Below are 22,081 nucleotides of genomic sequence, written 5' to 3'. Positions count from 1 at the left end.
GCAGGCTAGCTAGCAGTGTTGTTTACGTTACGTTGCGTTAAAAGAACGACAATAGATGGCTAGCGAACCTAGAAAATCGCTCTAGACTACACAATTATCTTTGATACAAAGACGGCTATGTAGCTAGCTAAGTAGCTAGCTACGATCAAACAAATCAAACCGTTGTACTGTAATGAAAATGAAGTGAAAATGTGATACAACCTGTGAATGCGACCGGGTAGTTGAGTTCTATACAGAAGACGTTGGCTAGCGTTGGCTAGCTGTTGGCTAGCTAGCAGAGTCACCTACGTTAAGGACGACAAATAGCTGGCTAGCTAACCTCGGTAAATTAAGATAATCACTCTAAGACTACACACTCTAAACCTAAACAACACAATTATCTTGGATACGATGATACGATGATACGAAGACAGCAAAGACAGCTATGTAGCTAGCTAACACTACACTGATCAAGTCGTTCAGTTGAGTGTAACAGTTTCTCCAGTGCAGCTAATCAGTGGACGTTAGCTAGCTGGCTAGTGAAGACTACGTTAGGACGGCGAAATACGATAATTACGCAATTATCTTTGATACAAAGACGGCTATGTAGCTAGCTGAGAAGAAATTGCTAAGATAAGACAAATCAAACCGTTGTGATATAATGAAATATAATGAAAAACTACCCGTGTTGGAGCGACGTGCAGATGCGACCACTCGCTCCAACCGGAACCGGAACCGGAAAACATGGCGTTATGGCGTGTGGCTGTTCTGCGTATATTCCCTTGTTGATCTTTGCCTGTCCTCTTAGTGAGTGTCTTGCCGTAAAGCAGTGCATCTCAGGAGATTGCTATCATGTTAAAGGCCCACTGTCCTCCCTCTCTCTTGGTCAGATTTGTATCCACAGGGAAGCTGACTGGTCACCTGGGTCCAGTCATGTGTCTGACTGTGGACCAGAGTGGGAACGGTCAGGATCTGGTCATCAGCGGATCCAAGGACCATTACATCAAGGTGTGTGAGAGTGTGTTATGGCGTGTGGCTGTTCTGCGTATATTCGTTGTTGAAAGGATAACTGCCACACACACACCATATTACATCTCTACATGGTTTTATTGTGTTGAAGTTTCGGTCAGGGATTATTTTCTGCATGTTGTCTCATGTTTGAATATGGATCATGTTGGCTCTTGTATTTGTTTTCTATGCAATAGGAATTAGCCTGGCTAACGCTTTGCTGTGACTTGTCTAGTGTTGTTGATGGACTGTCTGTTGCAGCTGTTTGATGTGACAGAGGGGGCCCTGGGTGCTATCAGCCCCACACACAACTTTGAGCCTCCCCACTACGATGGCATCGAGTCCTTGGTGGTGCAGGGGGACGTCCTCTTCAGCGGCTCCAGGGACAACGGCATTAAGAAGTGGGACCTAGACCGCAAAGACTTACTGCAGGTAACAGAGGGGAAAGGGGAAGTGTCACTGACTATTTTGGTGAATCCAGTCATTAAAAAAAAGGCAGTTTAGTAAGAATGTCTCACCCCATGTTCAAGAATGGCCTTTTGCCTTTTATTCAGATTACAACCTCTCACTTTCGGCTATTTGAAAATGAAATAATCTCCAAAATATTGCTATTTTTAAAACGAGCTATAGGAAGTTGGTTGCAATTTCAGTTTAATCCACCAGAAAAGACAAATAATACAACAAATATTGTTGTTAAACTCAAATAGATTTTTTTTTAATACATTTATTTTTATTTTTATTAATGGTATAATCTTTGTAATTGATATCATAAATATGACTGATGGAGTTGTCACACATGCAGCTAACAAAAATATGTGTACATGTCTGCTCAACCCAAAATTACAACCAACTAATTGCAGCATTACCACAAAAATAGAAGAGGAAAGTGGTAGGTGGAAAAAGTAAGGAACTAGTCTGTCGGCCCTGCATTAAAGACTGAATTGGTTAAAGGAAATTGTGATAAATAAAAAGTATACCAGTTTAATTTAAGGACCAAAAAATTTACAGCTGTGCCATATAGATTGCAAAATAGTTGGGAAGAGATTTTTGATGTACCGATTCCATGGCACATGGTTTATGATCTCATACGCAAAACAACCTTGGATTCAAAACTTAGAATTGTTTTATTTAAATTATTCTACAAAATGATTGTAGCCAATAGAATGTTCCCAGCTCTGCAGATTTTGCTACGAAGAGACCGAATCATTTGATCATTTATTTTAGTACTGTCCATATGTAGCTTGTTTTTGGTCACAGGTCCAGGAATGGTTGAAGAAGTGCTACATTTACCTGGAGCTAATTCTGCAGATAGCACTACTGGGTGACCTGAAAAGTCATAGTAACTCAATCAATAACATAATAATACTTTAGGCAAAAAATGTTTTTTAAATTTGCAATCTCTAGAAACTATGAGAATAGAAAAGTTCAGTGTGAAACACTTTTGTGAAACATCACAGCACAGTTCAAAACTATATGTAAAATAGAAAGAAAAAAATGAAATAGATGGGAGGGGTTGAGTGGAGCTGAAGGGTGGGATTACAAACAACAAGATAACTAGTATAAAATACACTGTGTCCGTATATAGGTTCATAACTTTTGTGAAACAGCATAGTTAAAAATGTATGGCAAAATAGAAATCAAACTGGATGGGCTTCAGAGATAGATGGGAGGGGTTGATGGTAGCTGAAGGATTGGATTAAAAACAAACAAAAGATAATTATTGTAAAATACATTGTGTCTGTAGAATATCTATAGTATGTATAAACTGGAAGTAGAAGCCTAAGTGTTTATGTCCGTTAGTTTACTCCAATTAGGGGATGGGTGGTAGGTTTAGGGGAAAATAATAAAGGGAAATATATTTTTAAAAGACATGTAAACACATTACCAGTCAAAAGTTTGAACACACCTACTCACTCCAGAGTTTTTCTTTATTTTTTATTATTTCCGACATTGTAGAATGATAGTGAAGACATCAAAAGTATGAAATAACACATGTGGAATCATGTAGTAACAAAAAAAAGTGTTCAACGAATCAAAATATGTTTTATATTTGAGATTCTTCAAAGTAGCTACCCTTTGCCTTGATGACAGCTTTGCGCACTCTTGGCATCCTCTCAACTAACTTCATGATGTAGTCACCTGGAATGCATTTCAATTCACAAGTGTGCCTTGTTAAACGTACTTGTCACAGATCCCCCCGGTACTGCTGCTCATTCTATTCACCTGTTCCGGAGGACTACGTCACTGGCTTTCTAGGCTTCACTGAACGGGATTCATTATCATCGACACCGGACTGTCTTGTCTGATTACACACACCTGGTTCCCATTTCCCCTGATTAATATGTTATATCTGTGCCCTCTTTTCCAATGTCCGTTGGTTGTGTGAGCACCTATGTGTTGGTGCAGTTGTTATGCTGCGTGCTTTATATATTGTGTATTACGGGTATCGTCCCGTGTCGTTCAACAAGGTTTACCCTCGCTCTTTTGTTTGGGTACAGCCCAGTGTTTTTGTATACGTGTTTGTCTTGGGTGTATTAAAAAACCCTATTGTGTATTCCTGAGCCTGTCTCCAAATCCTTTATACCAGCGTGACAGAATAACCGACCCGCAAAATGGGGACAGCAGGAAAGGCCGAGCTGGCGACCTTTGTAGGGACAGTACAGCACCACGAGGACTGTCTCTCCAGACTCGGTATCACCATGAACAGTGTGCTGGCAACCATCCTGCGCTTGGAGGGGAGTGTGCAGTCCCTCCAGTCTCCAATACCGTTCCCGGTACCAGCTCCCACACCACGACCAACCTCCATTCCCTCTGAGCCGGTCTGTGGTATTCCCCTGTCCCTCCCGGAGCGTTTCAACGGCGCACCAGCAAGATGCAAGGGGTTCCTTCTACATGCAACCTGTACCTCGCTCTCTACGCTGGGGCTGTTTCAGGAAGTGACAGGGTTGCCACCGTCATCTAGGCACTGACCGGACGGGCTCTGGACTGGGGTGCCGCGGTCTGGGAGACGGGCGGACCCAAGGTCGAGTCCTACGAGCGCTTCACCCTCCTCTTCCCCTTGGTGTTTGATAATCCTGTGGAGGGCCGAGAGGAGGTTGAGCGTCGACTCCGACTACGCCAGGGATCTAGGACCACCTCGGAGTTCGCCCTGGAGTACCAGACCATCGCCGCCTCCACCGATTGGAACGAGTCGGCTCTGGTCGCCGTTTTCCGCAGCGGACTGCGGAAGGAGGTACAGCTGGAGTTAGCCAGCCGTGATGTCAACCTGTCATTCAACCAGCTCATCAGCATGGTGATCCGGTTGGACAACCTCCTGCAGTCCCGAAGAAGACCTGCGTGGAATTCGGAGCCCATGGCTACCCTGCTCTGTGGCCAGAGCCAATGGAGGTGGGCTCGGCATGTTTGCCCGAGGCAGAGCATAGGAGAAGGAGGAATCTGGGTCTCTGCTTCTATTGTGGCGAAGGGGGTAATTTCTCCCCGACCTGCTCTCTATCCATTAGGAGGTGGCAAACCAGGGAATTCCCCTGCACCAACTCAGGTAGGAGGCAAGGTCTCCTTTCCTTGTCTGTCAAATCAACCAGTGTGTTTTCCCATTAAATTCCCTGAGTACCCTAGCCCTTCACTCCCGTTAGCTCTGATTGATTCCGGGGCTACCGGGAATCTCTTAGATAGCGCACTGGCCACTGCATTAAGCATTCCATTGGTTCCCCTACAGTCACCCATTCCAGTCCGAGCCCTGGATAATCGTCCAATAGGGACAGGTCTCGTACATCACATTACTGTTTCTGTTTCAGAGTGATCTTTTCTGAATGAGTGTCATGGGTGACCCATGACACTCATTCAGAACAGATCACTTTCTTGATTATAAACACCCACACGCACCCCATTGTTGTAGGTCTCCCCTGGTTGAGTTTGCATAACCCCGTTATTTCTTGGTCTGAGAGAAGACTGCTGGGTTGGTTGCAGGAGTGTCAGGGGAGGTGTCTCGCGGTGTCTGTCAACGCCACTGCACAGTCCGGACTGTGCACCTCAAGTGGATTTCCCGGAGGAGCACCAGGATCTGCACTGGGTTTTTTCAAAGACCCAGGCTACATGCCTACCTCCCCATCGCCCCTGGGACTGTGCCATTGACCTGTTGTCTGACGCAGCCCTCCCGAGAGGACATGTCTATCCCCTCTCCTATGCGGAGACCGAGGCCATGGAGACCTATGTACAGGAGAGTCTCCAGCAGAGTTTTATCCACCACTCTATGTGACCAGCCACGCTCAAGGTACTAAATGATATCATAACCGCCATCGATAAAAGACAGTACTGTGCAGCCGTCTTCATCGAACTGGCCAAGGCTTTCGACTCTGTTAATCACCATATTCTTATCGGCAGACTCAGTAGCCTCGGTTTTTCTGATGACTGCCTTGCCTGGTTCACCAACTACTTTGCAGACAGAGTTCAGTGTGTCAAATCGGAGGGCATGCTGTCCGGTCCTCTGGCAGTCTCTATGGGGGTGCCACAGGGTTCAATTCTCGGGCCGACTCTTTTTCTGTATATATCAATGATGTTGCTCTTGCTGCGGGCGATTCCCTGATCCACCTCTACGCAGACGACACCATTCTGTATACTTCCGGTCCATCCTTGGACACTGTGCTATCTAACCTCCAAACGAGCTTCAATGCCATGCAACACTCCTTCCGTGGCCTCCAACTGCTCTTAAACGCTAGTAAAATCAAATGCATGCTTTTCAACCGTTCGCTGCCTGCACCCACACGCCCGACTAGCATCACCACCCTGGATGGTTCCGACCTAGAATATGTGGACATCTATAAGTACCTAGGTGTCTGGCTAGACTGTAAACTCTCCTTCCAGACTCATATCAAACAAAGCCTAACTCACGCCGCCAAACTTACCCTAGTAAAACTGACTATCCTACCGATCCTCGACTTCGGCGATGTCATCTACAAAATAGCTTCCAATACTCTACTCAGAAAACTGGATGCAGTTTATCACAGTGCCATACGTCATGTTACTAAAGCACCTTATACCACCCACCACTGCGACCTGTATGCTCTAGTCGGCTGGCCCTCGCTACATATTCGTCGCCAGACCCACTGGCTCCAGGTCATCTACAAGTCCATGCTAGGTAAAGCTCCGCCTTATCTCAGTTCACTGGTCACGATGGCAACACCCACCCGTAGCACGCGCTCCAGCAGGTGTATCTCACTGATCATCCCTAAAGCCAACACCTCATTTTGGCCGCCTTTCGTTCCAGTTCTCTGCTGCCTGTGACTGGAACGAATTGAAAAATCGATGAAGTTGGAGACTTTTATCTCCCTCACCAACTTCAAACATTTGCTATCTGAGCAGCTAACCAATCGCTGCAGCTGTACATAGTCTCTCGGTAAATAGCCCACCCAATTTTACCTACCTCATCCCCATACTGTTTATATTTATTTACTTTTCTGCTCTTTTGCACACCAATATCTCTACCTGTACACGACCATCTGATCATTTATCACTCCAGTGTTAATCTGCAAAATCTGCCTACCTCCTCATGCCTTTTGCACACAATGTATATAGACTCTCTTTTTTGTCTACCGTGTTATTGACTTGTTTACTCCATGTGTAACTGTGTTGTCTGTTCACACTGCTATGCTTTATCTTGGCCAGGTCGCAGTTGCAAATGAGAACTTGTTCTCAACTAGCCTACCTGGTTAAATAAAGGTGTAATAAAGGTAAGGTAATAAAAAAAAAAATAAAAAGGTAATTTTTTGTCAAGAACAAAGATGGGGGACTGTGCCCTTGAACTGATTATCGAACACTGAATGCCATCATCAAGTTCAGCTATCCTTTACCCCTCATTCCAACCATTGTCGAAAAAATGCACGGGGCACAGTACTTCACAAAACTGGACTTTAGGAGCGCCTATAATCTGGTGCGCATTCGTGCAGGCGATGAATGGAAGACTGCTTTTTCCACGATCATGGGTCATTACGAGTATCTCGTAATGCTCTTTGGCCTATCTAATGCTCCTTCAGTTTTCCAGGCCTTCATTAACAAAGTGTTTCAGGACATGCTGGGACGGGGCATAGTGGTTGATATAGATTACATTTTTGTCTATTCTGCTGACCGAGTCCAGCATGTCTCGTTAGTCAGGTCTGTGCTGAGAAGACTGTTGGAGCATGGTCTATATGTTAAACAGGAGAGTGGTCCGTGTCCTCTGGCTATCTGGGCTATCTCATCTCCACGGAGGGAGTGGAGATGGAGGAGAAACGCGTCAGCGCAGTCGGGTCATGGCCCATCCCTAACTCTGTGAAAGCAGTCCAGTGATTACTGGGTTCGCCAACTATTTCCGGGGGTTCATCCGGGGCTTCAGTGCGGTGATCGTGCCTCTTACCTCCCTGCTGAGAGGAGGTCCCCAGCGGCTTCATTGGACGGCGGAGGTGGAGAGGGCATTTGAGATGCTGAAGGCACGTTTCACCATTGCTCCTGTGTTGGCACATCCCAACCCCTCACTCCCCTTCATCGTCGAGGTGGATGTCTCTGAAGTAAGAGTCAGGGCAGTGCTGTCTCAGCGTACCGGAACCCCTCCAAAGCTGCGACCCTGCGCTTTCTACTCTAAGCAGCTGAGCCCTGCCCAGAGGAACTATGATGTAGGGGACCGGGAACTCTTGGTGGTCAAGAATACTCTGAAGGCTTGGGGGCATTGGCTTGAGGGGTCCAAACAGCCTTTCCTGGTGTGGACGGACCACCGCAACCTGGAGTACATCAGCGCAGCAAAGAGGCTAAACCTGAGACAGGCCAGGTGGGCTCTATTCTTCGCCAGGTTCCAATTCACAATTTCTATAGGCCAGGCTCGAAGAATGTGAAGGCTGACACCCTGTCTCGCCTCTGTAGATGTAGAGGAGAGGCAGGGAGAGGAGACCCCTATCATCCCTCCTGTGTGCGGCACCGTCTCCTTTCCTAGGCGCACACGGCACCTGTGTCGGGTCATCCTGGGATAGACCGTACCATCGCCTGCCTAACTGAGAAGTACTGGTGGCCCATCTAGGCTAGTGACGTACAGGTTTACATCTCTTCATGCTCCATCTGTGCTCAATCAAAGACACCCACACGCCTCCCCTATGGAAAACTCCTTCCCCTGCCGGTTCTACAACGGCCCTCCCAGGGGAACACCACCATTCTCATCATTGTGGACCGGTTTACCTGCCTGGGCTTCGGTCGGCCATGCAGACGGCGGAGGCTCTTTTTACGTACATCTTCTGGCACTACTGGATCCTGGAGGATATTGTCAGATCATGGCCTTCGGTTCACCTCACAGGTATGGAAGGAGTTCATGGAACACCTGGGGGTCACGGTCAGTCTCACCTCCGGGTATCGGCCTCATGCAAATGGCAGGTGGAGAGGGTCAACCAGGAGTTGGGCAGGTTCCTGCGGTGTTACTGTCAGGATCGGCCGAGGGAGTGGTTGGATTTTCTACCTTGGGTGGAGTATGTGCAGAATTCCCTCTGCCACACCTCCACTAACCTCACTCCTTTCCAATGTGTGTTGGGGTATCAGCCAGCCCTGGCACCTTGGCATCCGAACCAAACCGAGGCTCCTGCGGTGGATGAGTGGATTCGGTGCGCTGAGGAAGCTGAGCCCGCGGAAGCTGAGCCTGCAGTTTGTGGGACCGTTTCAAGTCCTGAGGAGGGTTAATGGGGTAACGTACCATTCACAACTCTCTGTTGATTATTATGGCAAGAACAGCTCAAATAGGCAAAGACAAAAGACTTTAAGACATGAAGGTCAGTCAATCCGGAAAATTTCAAGATCTTTCAAAGTTTCTTCAAGTGCAGTCTCAAAAACCATCCAGCGCTATCATGAAACTGGCTCTCATGAGGACCGCCACAGGAAAGGAAGACCCAGAGTTACCTCTGCTGCAGAGGATAAGTTAGAGTTACCAGCCTCAGAAATTGCAGCCCAAGTAAATGCTTCACATATTTCAAGTAATAGACACATCTCAACATCAACTGTTCAGAGGAGACTGCGTAAATCAGGCCTTCATGGTCGAATTGCTGCAAAGAAACCACTACTAAAGGACACCAATAAGAAGAGGAGACTTGATTGGGCCAAGAAACACGAGCAATAGACATTAGACCGGTCCAAATTTGAGTTTTTCGGTTCCAAACACTGGGTCTTTGTAAGACACAGAGTAGGTGAATGGATGATCTCCACGTGTGGTTCCCACTGTGAAGCATGGAGGAGGTGTGATTGTGTGGAGGTGCTTTGCTGGTAACACTGTCTGATTTATTTAGAATTCAAGGCACACTTACCCAACATGGCTACCACAGCATTCTATAATGTCCGACGCTGGAGTACACTGAATGCCATCATCAAGTTCAGCTATCCTTTACCCCTCATTCCAACCATTGTCAAAAAAAATGCATGGGGCACAGTACTTCACAAAACTGGACTTTAGGAGCGCCTATAATCTGGTGCGCATTCGTGCAGGGGATGAATGGAAAACAAGAAAAGCAAGTACAGGGAGTGAACATTTAATGGAAAACGAACATGAAACAAAACAAGAACAGTGTCTGGACGGGTGCTCAGCATATGTGGGAACTCCTTTAAGTTTATTGGAAAAGCATTCCAGGTGAAGCTGGTTGAGAGAATGCCAAGAGTGTGCAAAGCTGTCATCAAGGCAACGGATGGCTACTTTGAAGAATCTAAAATATGTTTTGATTAGTTTAACACTTTTTTGGTTACTACATGATTCCATATGTGTTATTTCATAGTGTTGACGTCTTCACTATTATTCTACAATGTAGAAAATAGTAAAAAATAAAGAAACTCTTGAATGAGTAGATGTGTCCAAACTTTTGACTGGTACTGTATATAATATATTCTTCGCAAGGCACTGTATATGGGGGATTGGAAATTATGCAGACAATTACATTGATGGAAGCTACATTCTATCTGCAGTATTAAAGCTGATCTACCCCTTAAAAAATAAAAGTACCTAAAACTTACAAACTATTTTGGTGAATCATGCTTTTGGGGGAGGCGCGATGCCAGGTATTTTAACTGGGAAGCTGTTTGAAAAAACTGCTAACCTGCAAAATAGTTGAATGGAAAACAGAATCTGTATGTACTATGTTGTCTATGTCTTAACAGCAAGTGCCCAACGCCCATCGTGACTGGGTGTGTGCCCTGGGTGTGGTGCCTGGCTCTCCGGCCCTGCTGAGCGGCTGTAGAGGAGGGGTGCTCAAGCTGTGGCACGCAGACACACTGGGGGCCCTTGGGGAACTCAAGGGCCACGAGAGCCCCATCAACGGCATCTCCACCAATAGCAGCCACCTCTTCACAGCATCTGAGTGAGTCACAGAACCACACAGACAGAATGACAGGCAGACACACATTTACATTACATTTAAGTCATTTAGCAGACGCTCTTATCCAGAGCGACTTACAAATTGGTGCATTCACCTTATGACATCGAGTGGAACAGTCACTTTACAATAGTGCATCTAAATCTTAAAGGGGGGTGGGGGATTACTTATAAGAAGAGGTCCTTCTGTAGCTCAGTTTAGAGCATGGCGATTTATCCTATCCCCGGGACCACCCCTAGAATGTATTCCTTAAAGCGTCTGCTAAATGGGGTTTCAGGTGGGGTTTCAGGTGTCTCCGGAAGGTGGTGATTGACTCACACACAAACACACACAATAGCCTGGATACAGCCATTGCAGTAACACAGTTTTTCTGCTCTGTAATTTGATAGTGATCGAACAGTGAAGATCTGGCGTGCCCGGGGCGGACTCGACAGCACCTTAGACACGACGGCGGACACAGCTGATGAGGTGGCCAGTAACTGAACATGGCCGGGACCTCCCACCGTGACCCTAAACCTGGGATGCTGCTGACTAGCACTTTGACCTCTGACCCTTAGCCTTGGAAACCACCCCCAGCCCCCACATACTCTAACCAAGACAACAGTCACCAAGAATGGAATCTTATCTCAGCAAAAGTAGCTGTAGTCGTTTTCCAAAGTGAGATACTGTAGATTTATCCCTAGAAAATGTCTCCCTAGCTAAATGTATCTAGTCTAACCTGTGTGGCCGTAGCACTGGCCTGTGCAGAATAAACACTATTTTTGCTTCATAGACATCCTTCCGTCTTCGCTCGTATCAAGTATGGAGTGAGCACGCACACACACACACACACACACACACACACACACACACACACACACACACACACACACACACACACACACACACACACACACACACACACACACACACACACACACACACACACACACACACACACAAACACAAACACAAATAGAGGCAGATCTTGAGTGTTTTTCTGTGCTGGGGAAATTAGATGAGAGGAAGGTAAAGACCGGGCTTTGTCGCAGGCCTTCAAGACCCGGACCTGGTTCTCAGACCAGACCCGGACCAGCAAAGGAAGAGATGCCTTTCTTCTGCATTATAAGCAGAACCACTCTCCTCAACCCTGCTGTCCCTTACGTGATATCAACGTGGCTTTACGTGAACTAACACCCCCTTAAGTCGCTCGGTTTTGATGTTCTTTTGCTTTGAATTCAGCACCCGCTTTCCATGGGTGACCAAATCATGAAACTTCTCTTGTACTTTACCTGTGAACTGGATACTGTACATTAACTAACACTACTCTTGTAGCCACTAGCAAAACACCTTCAGTCAGTCACCTCTCTGCTTCCTTAGTCTTTACACTTAGTCCTTCCTTACTCTCTATGTGCAAATACAATGTCTCTTTGAGGATACACTGACTCTCTTCACTTGTCCACTACTCGTCATTTAGCAAATGTATGATTTTCCACTTGATGCTATTCCCTCTAATAAGTTAATAACTAACCTAATGCCCTTGCTGCTAAGTTGTTTGCTCACCTATGACCCATAGAGGGCGCTTCTGTTCTGGACTCCAGGTGAGATACACTTGGTAACCGTAGTTACATACTTTATATAATAGTCTGAAGTGTGAGGAAGAGAGGAGCCTTTTATCTGTGCCTGTACTGTAAAGCTCTCCCAATCCTGGTCTGGGAAGACCCCTATGACCGGGGTTTTATCGTGTATGTGTCAGTTTTGCTGTACATTTCAACTGGCCTATTTGTGATTGGTGTGAGCTGAACTAACTCTCAAATGATATATTGGATCCACTATCTGCTGAGACTATTGAATGTTAAAGTAGTAGGAGCAGCAGCCAACACAATATGTGTATACGTAAACAGTATTATACAAAGAAATAAACTGAAGGTTTGTTTTGTTGATCACCAAATTGCGCTCCCGAATGGGTAACAAATGACCAGAATTGGGAGACTGTGTTCTAACAGCACTCATCTCTTTTGAACAGAACCCCTCTCCCTGGCCCCGAGTCAGCCTGTTATGTTTCCTGGGGATGCATCCAAAATGGCACCCTATTGCATAGTGCAATAGTAAACAGTATTATACAAAGAAATAAACTGAAGGTTTGTTTTGTTGATCACCAAATTGCGCTCCCGAATGGGTAACAAATGACCAGAATTGGGAGACTGTGTTCTAACAGCACTCATCTCTTTTGAACAGAACCCCTCTCCCTGGCCCTGAGTCAGCCTGTTATGTTTCCTGGGGATGCATCCAAAATGGCACCCTATTGCATAGTGCACTACATTTGACCAGGACCCATGGATGCTGTTCAGAAGTTGTGCACTATAAAGGGAACAGGGTGCCATTTTCAGATGCAGCCCTGCTCTGATTTTATTGAATTGTTCTGTTGAAAGAAGCTGTATGTATTCAAACCAGTCCTGGGTTCCCCTCTGGAGTTTTGCTGTAGATGTCATTCCCTAAAATGGCTGACTCTGTACTGTAGCAGATCTAATGTCAGATGCCTGGCGAAATAATAAATGTCATCTGTCAAAAACCAGCAAGTACCCTGTGTGTGGTCACCTGGGTCCTGTTACTTTTGAGGGAGGGGTTGGGATTTGAAGATTGGAAGTGTGGGGAGAGCACTGAAGAAGAAGGGCACTACAGTGATTGGGGCTGTAGCATTCACTGATCCAAACTAACCTGATTGGATAGGTTAAAGCAAGGTTTCCACCTCGTAGCATTCACCTACACCAATAAAAGCTATTCTTACTCAAAGGAAGGAAGCAAGGTTTCAAAATATACCTCTTCAAAGAACACCTTAGGCTAACCAGATGTATCCACTAGATGGCAGTAGTGTAATTTGTAATTCATCAACAAGCAAAGCATACCCGAGCGGTTGTCCAGCTAGGTCACACATGGATGAACAGGAGGTATGACAACTACAGGAGAGCTTAAGAATTTGTCCCAACTGGCAACCTATTCCCTATATAAATGCACTACTTTTGACCAGTGCACTAGCAAATGGGGTGAAATTTGGGATGCACATTAATGTCTCCCGGGGCTCCCTTGGTGTCAAAATCTGAAGGCTCATTGTAATGACCTTATTGCTTACAATAACATTTTGGAGCACACACATGCAAGTGAAAACTGTAATTTACTTGTAGCTTATCCCTTGTAACTTATCTGGATATACCCAGAACAAAATCGGACTATTTTCGAACTAACTAGTGTCGTATTAAACAGAAATCCGTACTGGAGTAGATCAATGATTGCTGTACTGTAAGGGCTGGTTTTCCTGAGAATCTCCATTGAGAATGCTTTTTAGTCCAGAACTATAGGCTTTAGCTGTGTCTATAAAACCGGCCCTTGATGTTTTGGACATGTTTATACCTGATGGTATTTGTGATGATATGGCATTTCAATGTCAGGGTCTATGGTGAATATTTTAGAGCTACAGAGTGGAAAAGAGGTCTCTGAAGTTCCAGTTCCATGGTTATCAGTTTGTTGCAAGCACTTTGCAAGTGAAAATACACTAAATTGAACTGTAAATTATTTAATAGCTGTGGTTTTGCTCAGGAGGATTTTATCTCAGAGGATATTGTTTAATTTGTATCATGGAACACATCAGTACAGGTGTCCTGACCATTGAACTAGAAAAAAAGAATGCTTATGTTATAGATGACCAAGGAGTTTTGTAATCATAACTATAATTCAGGTTAAAAAGAATAGTTACGAGACAAAGTTTATAATGCTTTCAATGTATTCATCCGTTCATAATGATTCATCTTTTGTGCAAAAGATAAGTGCAGCCCCACACTATTTGCAGTGCTTGTTTACTTTGTCATGAGCAAAATGCACTATTTCAGCAGTGCACTGTTTGGATGCTGTTTTTTGGGGGGTGGATGACCAGGCTCAGGTAGGCTACTGTTTACTGTTTACTCAGGAAGGTCAATGGCTACTGTAATGGCTGGTTGTGTTCATGCTAAATTAAAAGGTAATATACAGTACCAGTCGAAAGTTTGTACACACCTATCTCAAGGGTTTTTCTTAATTTTGACTATTTTCTACATTGTAGAATAGTAGTGAAGACAACACAACTATGAAATAACACATATGGAATCATGTAGTAACCAAAAAAAGTGTTAAACTAATCCAAATATATATTTTTATTTTAGATCCTTTGCCTTGATGACAGTTTTGCACACTCTTTGCATTCTCTCAACCAGCTTTATGAGGTAGTCACCTGGTTGAGAAAATGCCAAGAGTGTGCAAAGCTGTCATCAAGGCAAAGGGTGGGTACTTTATAGAATCTAAAATATATTTTGATTTGTTTAACAGTTTTTTGGTTACAACATGATTCCATATGTGTTATTTCATAGTTTTGATGTCTTCACTATTATTCTACAATGAAGAAAAAAGTCCAAATAAAGAAAAACCCTGGAATGAGTAGGTGTCCTAACTTTTGACCGGTACTGCAAATCAAATTTCATTGGTCACATACACATGGTTAGCAGATTTTAATGCGAGTGTAGCAAAATGCTTGTGCTTCTAGTTTTGACCATGCAGTAATATCTAACAAGTAATCTAACAATTTCACAACAACTACCTTATACACACAAGTGTAAAGGAATGAATAAGAATATGTACATATAAGTTTTTGGATGAGCGATGACCGAACGGCATAGGCAAGATGAAGTAGATGGTATAGTATATATAGTACAGTACATACATATGAGATGAGTAATGTAGGGTATGTAAACATTATGTAAAGTGACATTGTTTAAAGTGACTAGTGATACATTTATTACATGTAATTTTTTATAATAAAATATTTTCAGTCTCTCGGTCCCAGGTTTGATGCATCTGTACTAACCTCGCCTTCTGGATGATAGCGGGGTGAACAGGCAGTGGCTCGGGTGGTTGTTGTCCTTGATGATCTTTTTGGCCTTCCTGTGACATCGAGTGGTGTAGGTGTCCTGGAGGGCAGGTAGTTAACCCCCGGTGATACGTTGTGCAGACCTCACTACCCTCTGGAGAGCCTTACGGTTGTGGGCGGAGCAGTTACCGTACCAGGCGGTGATACAGCCCGACATTGTGCATCTGTAAAAGTTTGTGTTTTTGGTGACAAGCCAAATTTCATCAGCCTCCTGAGGTTGAAGAGGCGCTGTTGCACCTTCTTCACCACGCTGTCTGTGTGGGTGGACCATTTCAGTTTGTCCGTGATGTGTACGCTGAGGAACTTAACTTTCCACCTTCTCCACTACTGTCCCGTCGATGTGAATAGGAGGGTGCTCCCTCTGCTGTTTCCTGTCCATGATCATCTCCTTTGTTTTGTTGACGTTGAGTGTGAGGTTATTTTCCTGACACTACACTCTGAGGGTCCTCACCTCCTCCCTGTAGGCCGTCTCGTCGTTGTTGGCAATCAAGCCTGCCACTGAAGTGTTGTCTGCAAACGTGATGATTGAGTTGGAGGTGTGCATGGCCACGCAGTCATGGGTGAACAGGGAGTAAAGGAGAGGGCTCAGAACGCACCCTTGTGGGGCCCCCGTGTTTTTTATTTATTTTTATTTCACCTTTATTTAACCAGGTAGGCAAGTTGAGAACAAGTTCTCATTTACAATTGCGACCTGGCCAAGATAAAGCAAAGCAGTTCGACAGATACAACGACACAGAGTTACACATGGAGTAAAACAAACATACAGTCAATAATACAGTATAAACAAGTCTATATACAATGTGAGCAAATGAGGTGAGAAGGGAGGTAAAGGCAAAAAAGGCCATGGTGGCAAAGTAAATACAATATAGCAAGTAAAACACTGGAATGGTAGTTTTGCAATGGAAGAATGTGCAAAGTAGACATAAAAATAATGGGGTGCAAAGGAGCAAAATAAATAAATAAATTAAATACAGTTGGGAAAGAGGTAGTTGTTTGGGCTAAATTATAGATGGGGTATGTACAGGTGCAGTTATCTGTGAGCTGCTCTGACAGCTGGTGCTTAAAGCTAGTGAGGGAGATAAGTGTTTCCAGTTTCAGAGATTTTTGTAGTTCGTTCCAGTCATTGGCAGCAGAGAACTGGAAGGAGAGGCGGCCAAAGGAAGAATTGGTTTTAGGGGTGACCAGAGAGATATACCTGCTGGAGCGCGTGCTACAGGTGGGTGCTGCTATGGTGACCAGCGAGTTGAGATAAGGGGGAACTTTTCCTTGCAGGGTCTTGTAGATGACCTGAAGCCAGTGGGTTTGGCGACGAGTATGAAGCGAGGGCCAGCCAACGAGAGCGTACAGGTCGCAGTGGTGGGTAGTAGATGGGGCTTTGGTGACAAAATGGATGGCACTGTGGTAGACTGCATCCAATTTAGTCAGTAGGGTATTGGAGGCTATTTTGTAAATGACATCGCCGAAGTCGAGGATCGGTAGGATGGTCAGCTTTACAAGGGTATGTTTGGCAGCATGAGTGAAGGATGCTTTGTTGCGAAATAGAAAACAAATTCTAGATTTAACTGGATTGGAGATGTTTGATGTGAGTCTGGAAGGAGAGTTTACAGTCTAACCAGACACCTAGGGATTTGTAGTTGTCCACATATTCTAAGTCAGAACCGTCCAGAGTAGTGATGTTGAACGGGCGGGCAGGTGCAGGCAGTGATCGGTTGAAGAGCATGCATTTAGTTTTACTTGTATTTAAGAGCAATTGGAGGCCACGGAAGGAGAGTTGTATGGCATTGAAGCTCGGCTGGAGGGTTGTTAACACAGTGTCCAAAGAAGGGCCAGAAGTATACAGAATGGTGTCGTCTGCGTAGAGGTGGATCAGAGACTCACCAGCAGCAAGAGCGACATCATTGATGTATACAGAGAAGAGAGTCGGTCCAAGAATGGAACCCTGTGGCACCCCCATAGAGACTGCCAGAGGCCCGGACAACAGGCCCTCCGATTTGACACATTGAACTCTATCAGAGAAGTAGTTGGTGAACCAGGCGAGGCAATCATTTGAGAAACCAAGGCTATCGAGTCTGCCAATGAGGACGTGGTGATTGACAGAGTCGAAAGCCTTGGCCAGGTCAATGAATACGGCTGCACAGTATTGTTTCTTATCAATGGCGGTTAAGATATTGTTTAGGACCTTGAGTGTAGCTGCGGTGCACCCATGACCAGCTCTGAAACCAGATTGCATAGCAGAGAAGGTATGGTGGGATTCGAAATGGTCGATAATCTGTTTGTTGACTTGGCATTCGAAGACCTTAGAAAGGCAGGGTAGGATAGATATAGGTCTGTAGCAGTTTGGGGCAAGAGTGTCCCCCACATTGAAGAGGGGGATGACCTCAGCTGCTTTCCCATCTTTGGGAATCTCAGATGACACGAAAGAGAGGTTGAACAGGCTAGTAATAGGGGTTGCAACAATTTTGGCAGATAAGTTTAGAAAGAAAGGGTCCAGATTGTCCAGCCCGGCTAATTTGTAGGGGTCCAGATTGTGCAGCTCTTTCAGAACATCAGCTGACTGGATTTGGGAGAAAGAGAAATGGGGAAGTCTTGGGAGAGTTGCTGTGGGGGGTGCAGTGCTGTTGACCGGGGTAGGGTTAGCCAGGCGGAAAGCATGGCCAGCCGTAGAAAAATGCTTATTGAAAATCTCAATTATCGTGGTTTTATCCATGGTGACAGTGTTTCCTATCCTCAGTGCAGTGGGCAGCTGGGAGGAAGTGTTCTTATTCTCCATGGACTTTACTATGCCCCCGAACTTCTTTGAGTTTGTGTTGCAGAAAGCAAATTTCTGCTTGAAAAAGCTAGCCTTGGCTTTTCTAACTGCCTGTGTATATTTGTTTCTAGCTTCCCTGAAAAGTTGCATATCACGGGGGCTGTTCGATGCTAATGCAGTACGCCATATGATGTTTCTGTGTTGGTCAAGGGCAGTCAGGTCTGGAGAGAACCAAGGGCTATATCTGTTCCTGGTTCTAAATTTATTGAATGGGGCATGCTTTTTAAATAACCAGGCATCCTCTACTGACTGGATGAGATCAATATCCTTCCAATGTCCCCCTGGCCAGGTCGATTAGAAAGGCCTGCTCGCTGAAGTGTTTCAGGGAGCGTTTGATAGTGATGAGTGGAGGTCGTTTGACCGCTGACCCATTACGGATGCAGGCAATGAGGCAGTGATCGCTGAGATCTTGGTTGAAAACAGCAGAGGTGTATTTAGAGGGCAAGTTGGTTAGGATGATATCTATGAGGGTGCCCGTGTTTACGGCTTTGGGGTAGTACCTGGTAGGTTCATTGATCATTTGTGTGAGATTGAGGGCATCAAGCTTAGATTGTAGGATGGCTGGGGTGTAAGGACATCAGTCAATTTAAATGGGTGCAGGCATGGGTGGGCTTGGGAGGGCATATGCCCACCCACTGGGGAGCCAGACCTAGCCAATCAGAATGAGTTTTTCCCTCCAAAAGGTTTTACAGACAAACAACTCAGTTACGTCAGTTCTCTGGTTAGCTGGTCTCAGACGATCCCTCAGGTGAAGAAGCCGGATGTGGAGATCCTGGGCTATCGTGGTTACATGTGGTCTGCAGTTGTGAGGCTCGATGGACGTACTGCCAAAATCTCTAAAATGACGTTGGATGTGGCTTTTGCTGGAGAAATTAACATTCAATTCTCTGGCAACAGCTCCAGTGGACATTCCTGCAGTCAGCATGCCAATTGCATGCTCCTTCAAAAATTGGAACATCTGTGGCAATGTGTGACAAAACTGCACATTTTAGAGGGACCTTTTATTGTCCCCAGCACAAGGTACACCTATGTAATGATCATGCTGTTTAATCAGCTTCTTGATATGCCACACCTGTCAGGTGGATGGATGATCTTTGCAAAGGAGAAATGCTCACTAACAGGGATGTAAACAAATTTGTGCTGAACATTTGAGATAAATAAGCTTTTTGTTCAGTGTCTAATCTAATTTGACGCAGCTGTTCATATTTTAGCTCATTGGGCTGCTGCATCTGGTAGAGAAATCATTCACTTAATAGAGGAAATTTCTCAGGTGGTCTCTTTGCGCCATCTGCATCATTACCAACCACCCAAGCCACTGCCTGTTCACCCCGCTACCATCCAGAAGGCAGGGTCAGTACAGGTGCATCAAAGCTGGGACCAAGAGTCTGAAAAACAGCTTCCATCGCAAGGCCATCAGACTGCTAAACAGCAATTACTAACTCAGAGAGGCTGCTGCCTACATAGAGATTCAAATCACTGGCCACTTTAAACAATGCCACTTTAATAATGTTAACATATCTTATATTCTTCCTCTCATATACTGTACCTTATACCATCTATTGCATCTTGCACACTCTTGGCCATCGCTCATCCATATATTTATATGTACATATTTATACATACTTATTCCATCCCTTCAGATTTGTGTGTATTAGGTAGTTGTTGGGGAATTGTTAGATTACTTGTTAGATATTACTGCACTGTCGGAATTAGAAGCATTTCGCTACACTCGCATTAACATCTGCTAGCTTTTTCAAAGCTGATCTGATTGGTCAAAAGACCAAATAGGGACAAAATATAAAATTGCACTGCCTGTATAAAGGCAGCTTCTCATCACTGTCAAAACCCAAGCAAACGGTTAACTATGTGTACAATATGATTTAAACAAGCTGATAAAGACTAATTTGAGACGAAACCAGGTAGACACAGGACACCCAATGTCTGAGAGCAAATTGTGGTTTGTTTGGAAAAGTCAGGAATTCGCTAGCATGCCAGTGCATTGAAAAGCAGGTGGGCCATGATGCCTTTGTATTGTCACAGAAATGAGTTCCTCGAAGATATCATTATTCATTTGCACCACAGGAGGCTGGTGGCATCTTAATTGGGGAGGACATGCTCGTGGTAATGGCTTGAGTTTACCAGGTGGAATGATATCAAATACATCAAACACATGGTTGCTATTTTTTTGCCATTCCATTTGCTCAATTCAATAGATTGTCAATAAATTGTCATTCAATAGATTTTCAAAGCACAGGCATTACAATGATTTAGCCTGTTAATTGGGCTACAAATCCCTTAATTGGTTAGACTTCATGTATGCAATAAAGCATTTGCTAATTGCAATGGTTCCCTAAAAGCATCAGCACAGACTAGGCCTTAAACTATAATGTGTTATCGTGTTTGATTCTTTATTTTTGTAATTGTGTAACATTTCCCAAAGCTGAGATCTGCACATGTCTTGGATGCACTCATCCCGGGCGTCGCGCCCTCAGCACTATCACCCATATTAGCCTGGGTCTATACCTCGCTCTCAACTCTGCATACTAGCACGAGCTGAATCTCCCAACGGTTACACATGACGCTGGGCTGTTATGGGCGACGCTCCTCTTGCAGCTGGCTGAGCGACACGCCTCCCGAAGCCTCATGCAACAGCGACCCTAAGCAGCGCACCGTTTTTAACGGTTTCTTTCTTTCATGCGACCGAAGAAGGCCCGTTTAACGGGAGATTTCGACGATGAGTAGCTTCATGAATATGGCGTGTATTGGAGACTTTGACCCGTTCACCGCTGCCATTCCCGCCACCAGAGTTGAGCTCACGGTGTCATGTAGGTGAGTAGAGGGGCACTGATGTCAATTGAGTGACAGAATGCTTCTGGTATAGGCTAAGATTGTGGAGAACGGTGGATATGTTTGGTGAACTGCTAAATATAAATGGTTTAGTCCGAATTTAGTCAAGCATTCTCGCATTAATTCTTTATTTTGGGGATTTGGCCAGAAAACAGACATAGCCCATTAGGCTACAAAAATAGCATTTAATCTATAAATTTTGATTGAATTAAATATTACCATTATCATGATGGTCCATTGCTTTAGCTTATCAATCACGGTTAGTCTACATTTGAGGGATGTTTAAATGAAGTTTATGACGGTGGAACAATGTGCGTGCTATTAGTGTTTCCTAACATGACAGCTCACGCTCCCTTTTGGGCTCCGCTCCACTTAATTAACTAAACAAACTTCCGTCCAGAAAAATGGATGCTGCTGAGAGAATTGATGAATGCTTTATCATCTTAAATTAAATGTGACTTGATACAACTATAGTAGAGAGCAGCAGCTGGCTGGCTCTGGCTCCCGTGTTGCGTAAGAGCCACGCGCCTCTGTAAGACTGGGGTCTCCGCGGAGTTCCTTCTACCAGAGAGAGCTGATGCTCCCGCGACTGGTCGGTCTCAGTCAGTCACAACACTCAATGTGGAGATCATTTAACACACAGAGAGAGGGAGAGACGTGGAGTCGCTCAGTGCGGTGTCGGTGCACACCTGAGATTGTGGTGCTGAAGGTTGGAATTCCGATTCAGTCACTGTCTGCGTCAATGATGCTCAATCTCCGATAATCGCAATTACAGCTTCTTTGATTAAGAGCCAGATCGCAATTTACTGGAGGGGAGAGTTGTCAATCTTTTTTTTAATTTGGGGAGGGTTGTGTGTTTTATTTAATTTGATTGGGCACAGTGGATGTTAGTGCGTTTTCCTGGTTAACATTATTTTGCAGGTTTTATAGGATATATAATTTCTTCCATCCTAGCCACATTTCCTCATCTGCTTGCATGCGCCTCCCCTATATCAAGGTGTTTTGGTACTTCCCTTGTGCACTACGATTTTCCATGTGCTAACTTTAATTATAAACTGGGTCGTCAGCCAATGCGGATTGCCTGACAGCCATGGTATATCAGACCGTACACCACGGGTATGACAACATATTTATTTGTTCTGC

General features: G+C 44.8%; 2 protein-coding genes across 6 annotated transcripts in view; both read left to right on the top strand.

Moving 5' to 3' along the window:
• Positions 1 to 13,764, top strand: part of LOC124018668 (kinesin-like protein KIF21A) — an 81,874-nt gene extending 68,110 nt beyond the window's left edge. For 3 of the 4 annotated variants that reach the window (XM_046334008.1, XM_046334005.1, XM_046334007.1), the window contains 4 exons: positions 870 to 987; positions 1,249 to 1,419; positions 10,135 to 10,334; positions 10,739 to 13,764. In XM_046334008.1, the coding sequence (XP_046189964.1) occupies positions 870 to 987; positions 1,249 to 1,419; positions 10,135 to 10,334; positions 10,739 to 10,832 (583 nt within the window). In that variant the 3' untranslated portion in view covers positions 10,833 to 13,764. The remainder of the gene's footprint in view (positions 1 to 869; positions 988 to 1,248; positions 1,420 to 10,134; positions 10,335 to 10,738) is intronic. The other variant, XM_046334004.1, reaches the window with a different exon arrangement.
• A 7,004-nt stretch (positions 13,765 to 20,768) lies between these two features.
• Positions 20,769 to 22,081, top strand: part of LOC124018667 (copine-8-like) — a 74,879-nt gene continuing 73,566 nt past the window's right edge. For both annotated transcript variants that reach the window (XR_006835655.1, XM_046334003.1), the window contains exon 1: positions 20,769 to 20,920. Coding sequence is in view for 1 of the 2 variants with exons in the window: in XM_046334003.1 (XP_046189959.1) it covers positions 20,826 to 20,920 (95 nt within the window). In the remaining variant the exon portion in view is untranslated. The remainder of the gene's footprint in view (positions 20,921 to 22,081) is intronic.

Source organism: Oncorhynchus gorbuscha, unplaced genomic scaffold (assembly GCF_021184085.1).
Source record: "Oncorhynchus gorbuscha isolate QuinsamMale2020 ecotype Even-year unplaced genomic scaffold, OgorEven_v1.0 Un_scaffold_556, whole genome shotgun sequence".
In the NCBI taxonomy this organism is placed as follows: domain Eukaryota; kingdom Metazoa; phylum Chordata; class Actinopteri; order Salmoniformes; family Salmonidae; genus Oncorhynchus; species Oncorhynchus gorbuscha.
The sequence above is the reverse complement of the archived record's forward strand: the minus strand, read 5'-3'. Positions and strand labels throughout refer to the sequence as shown.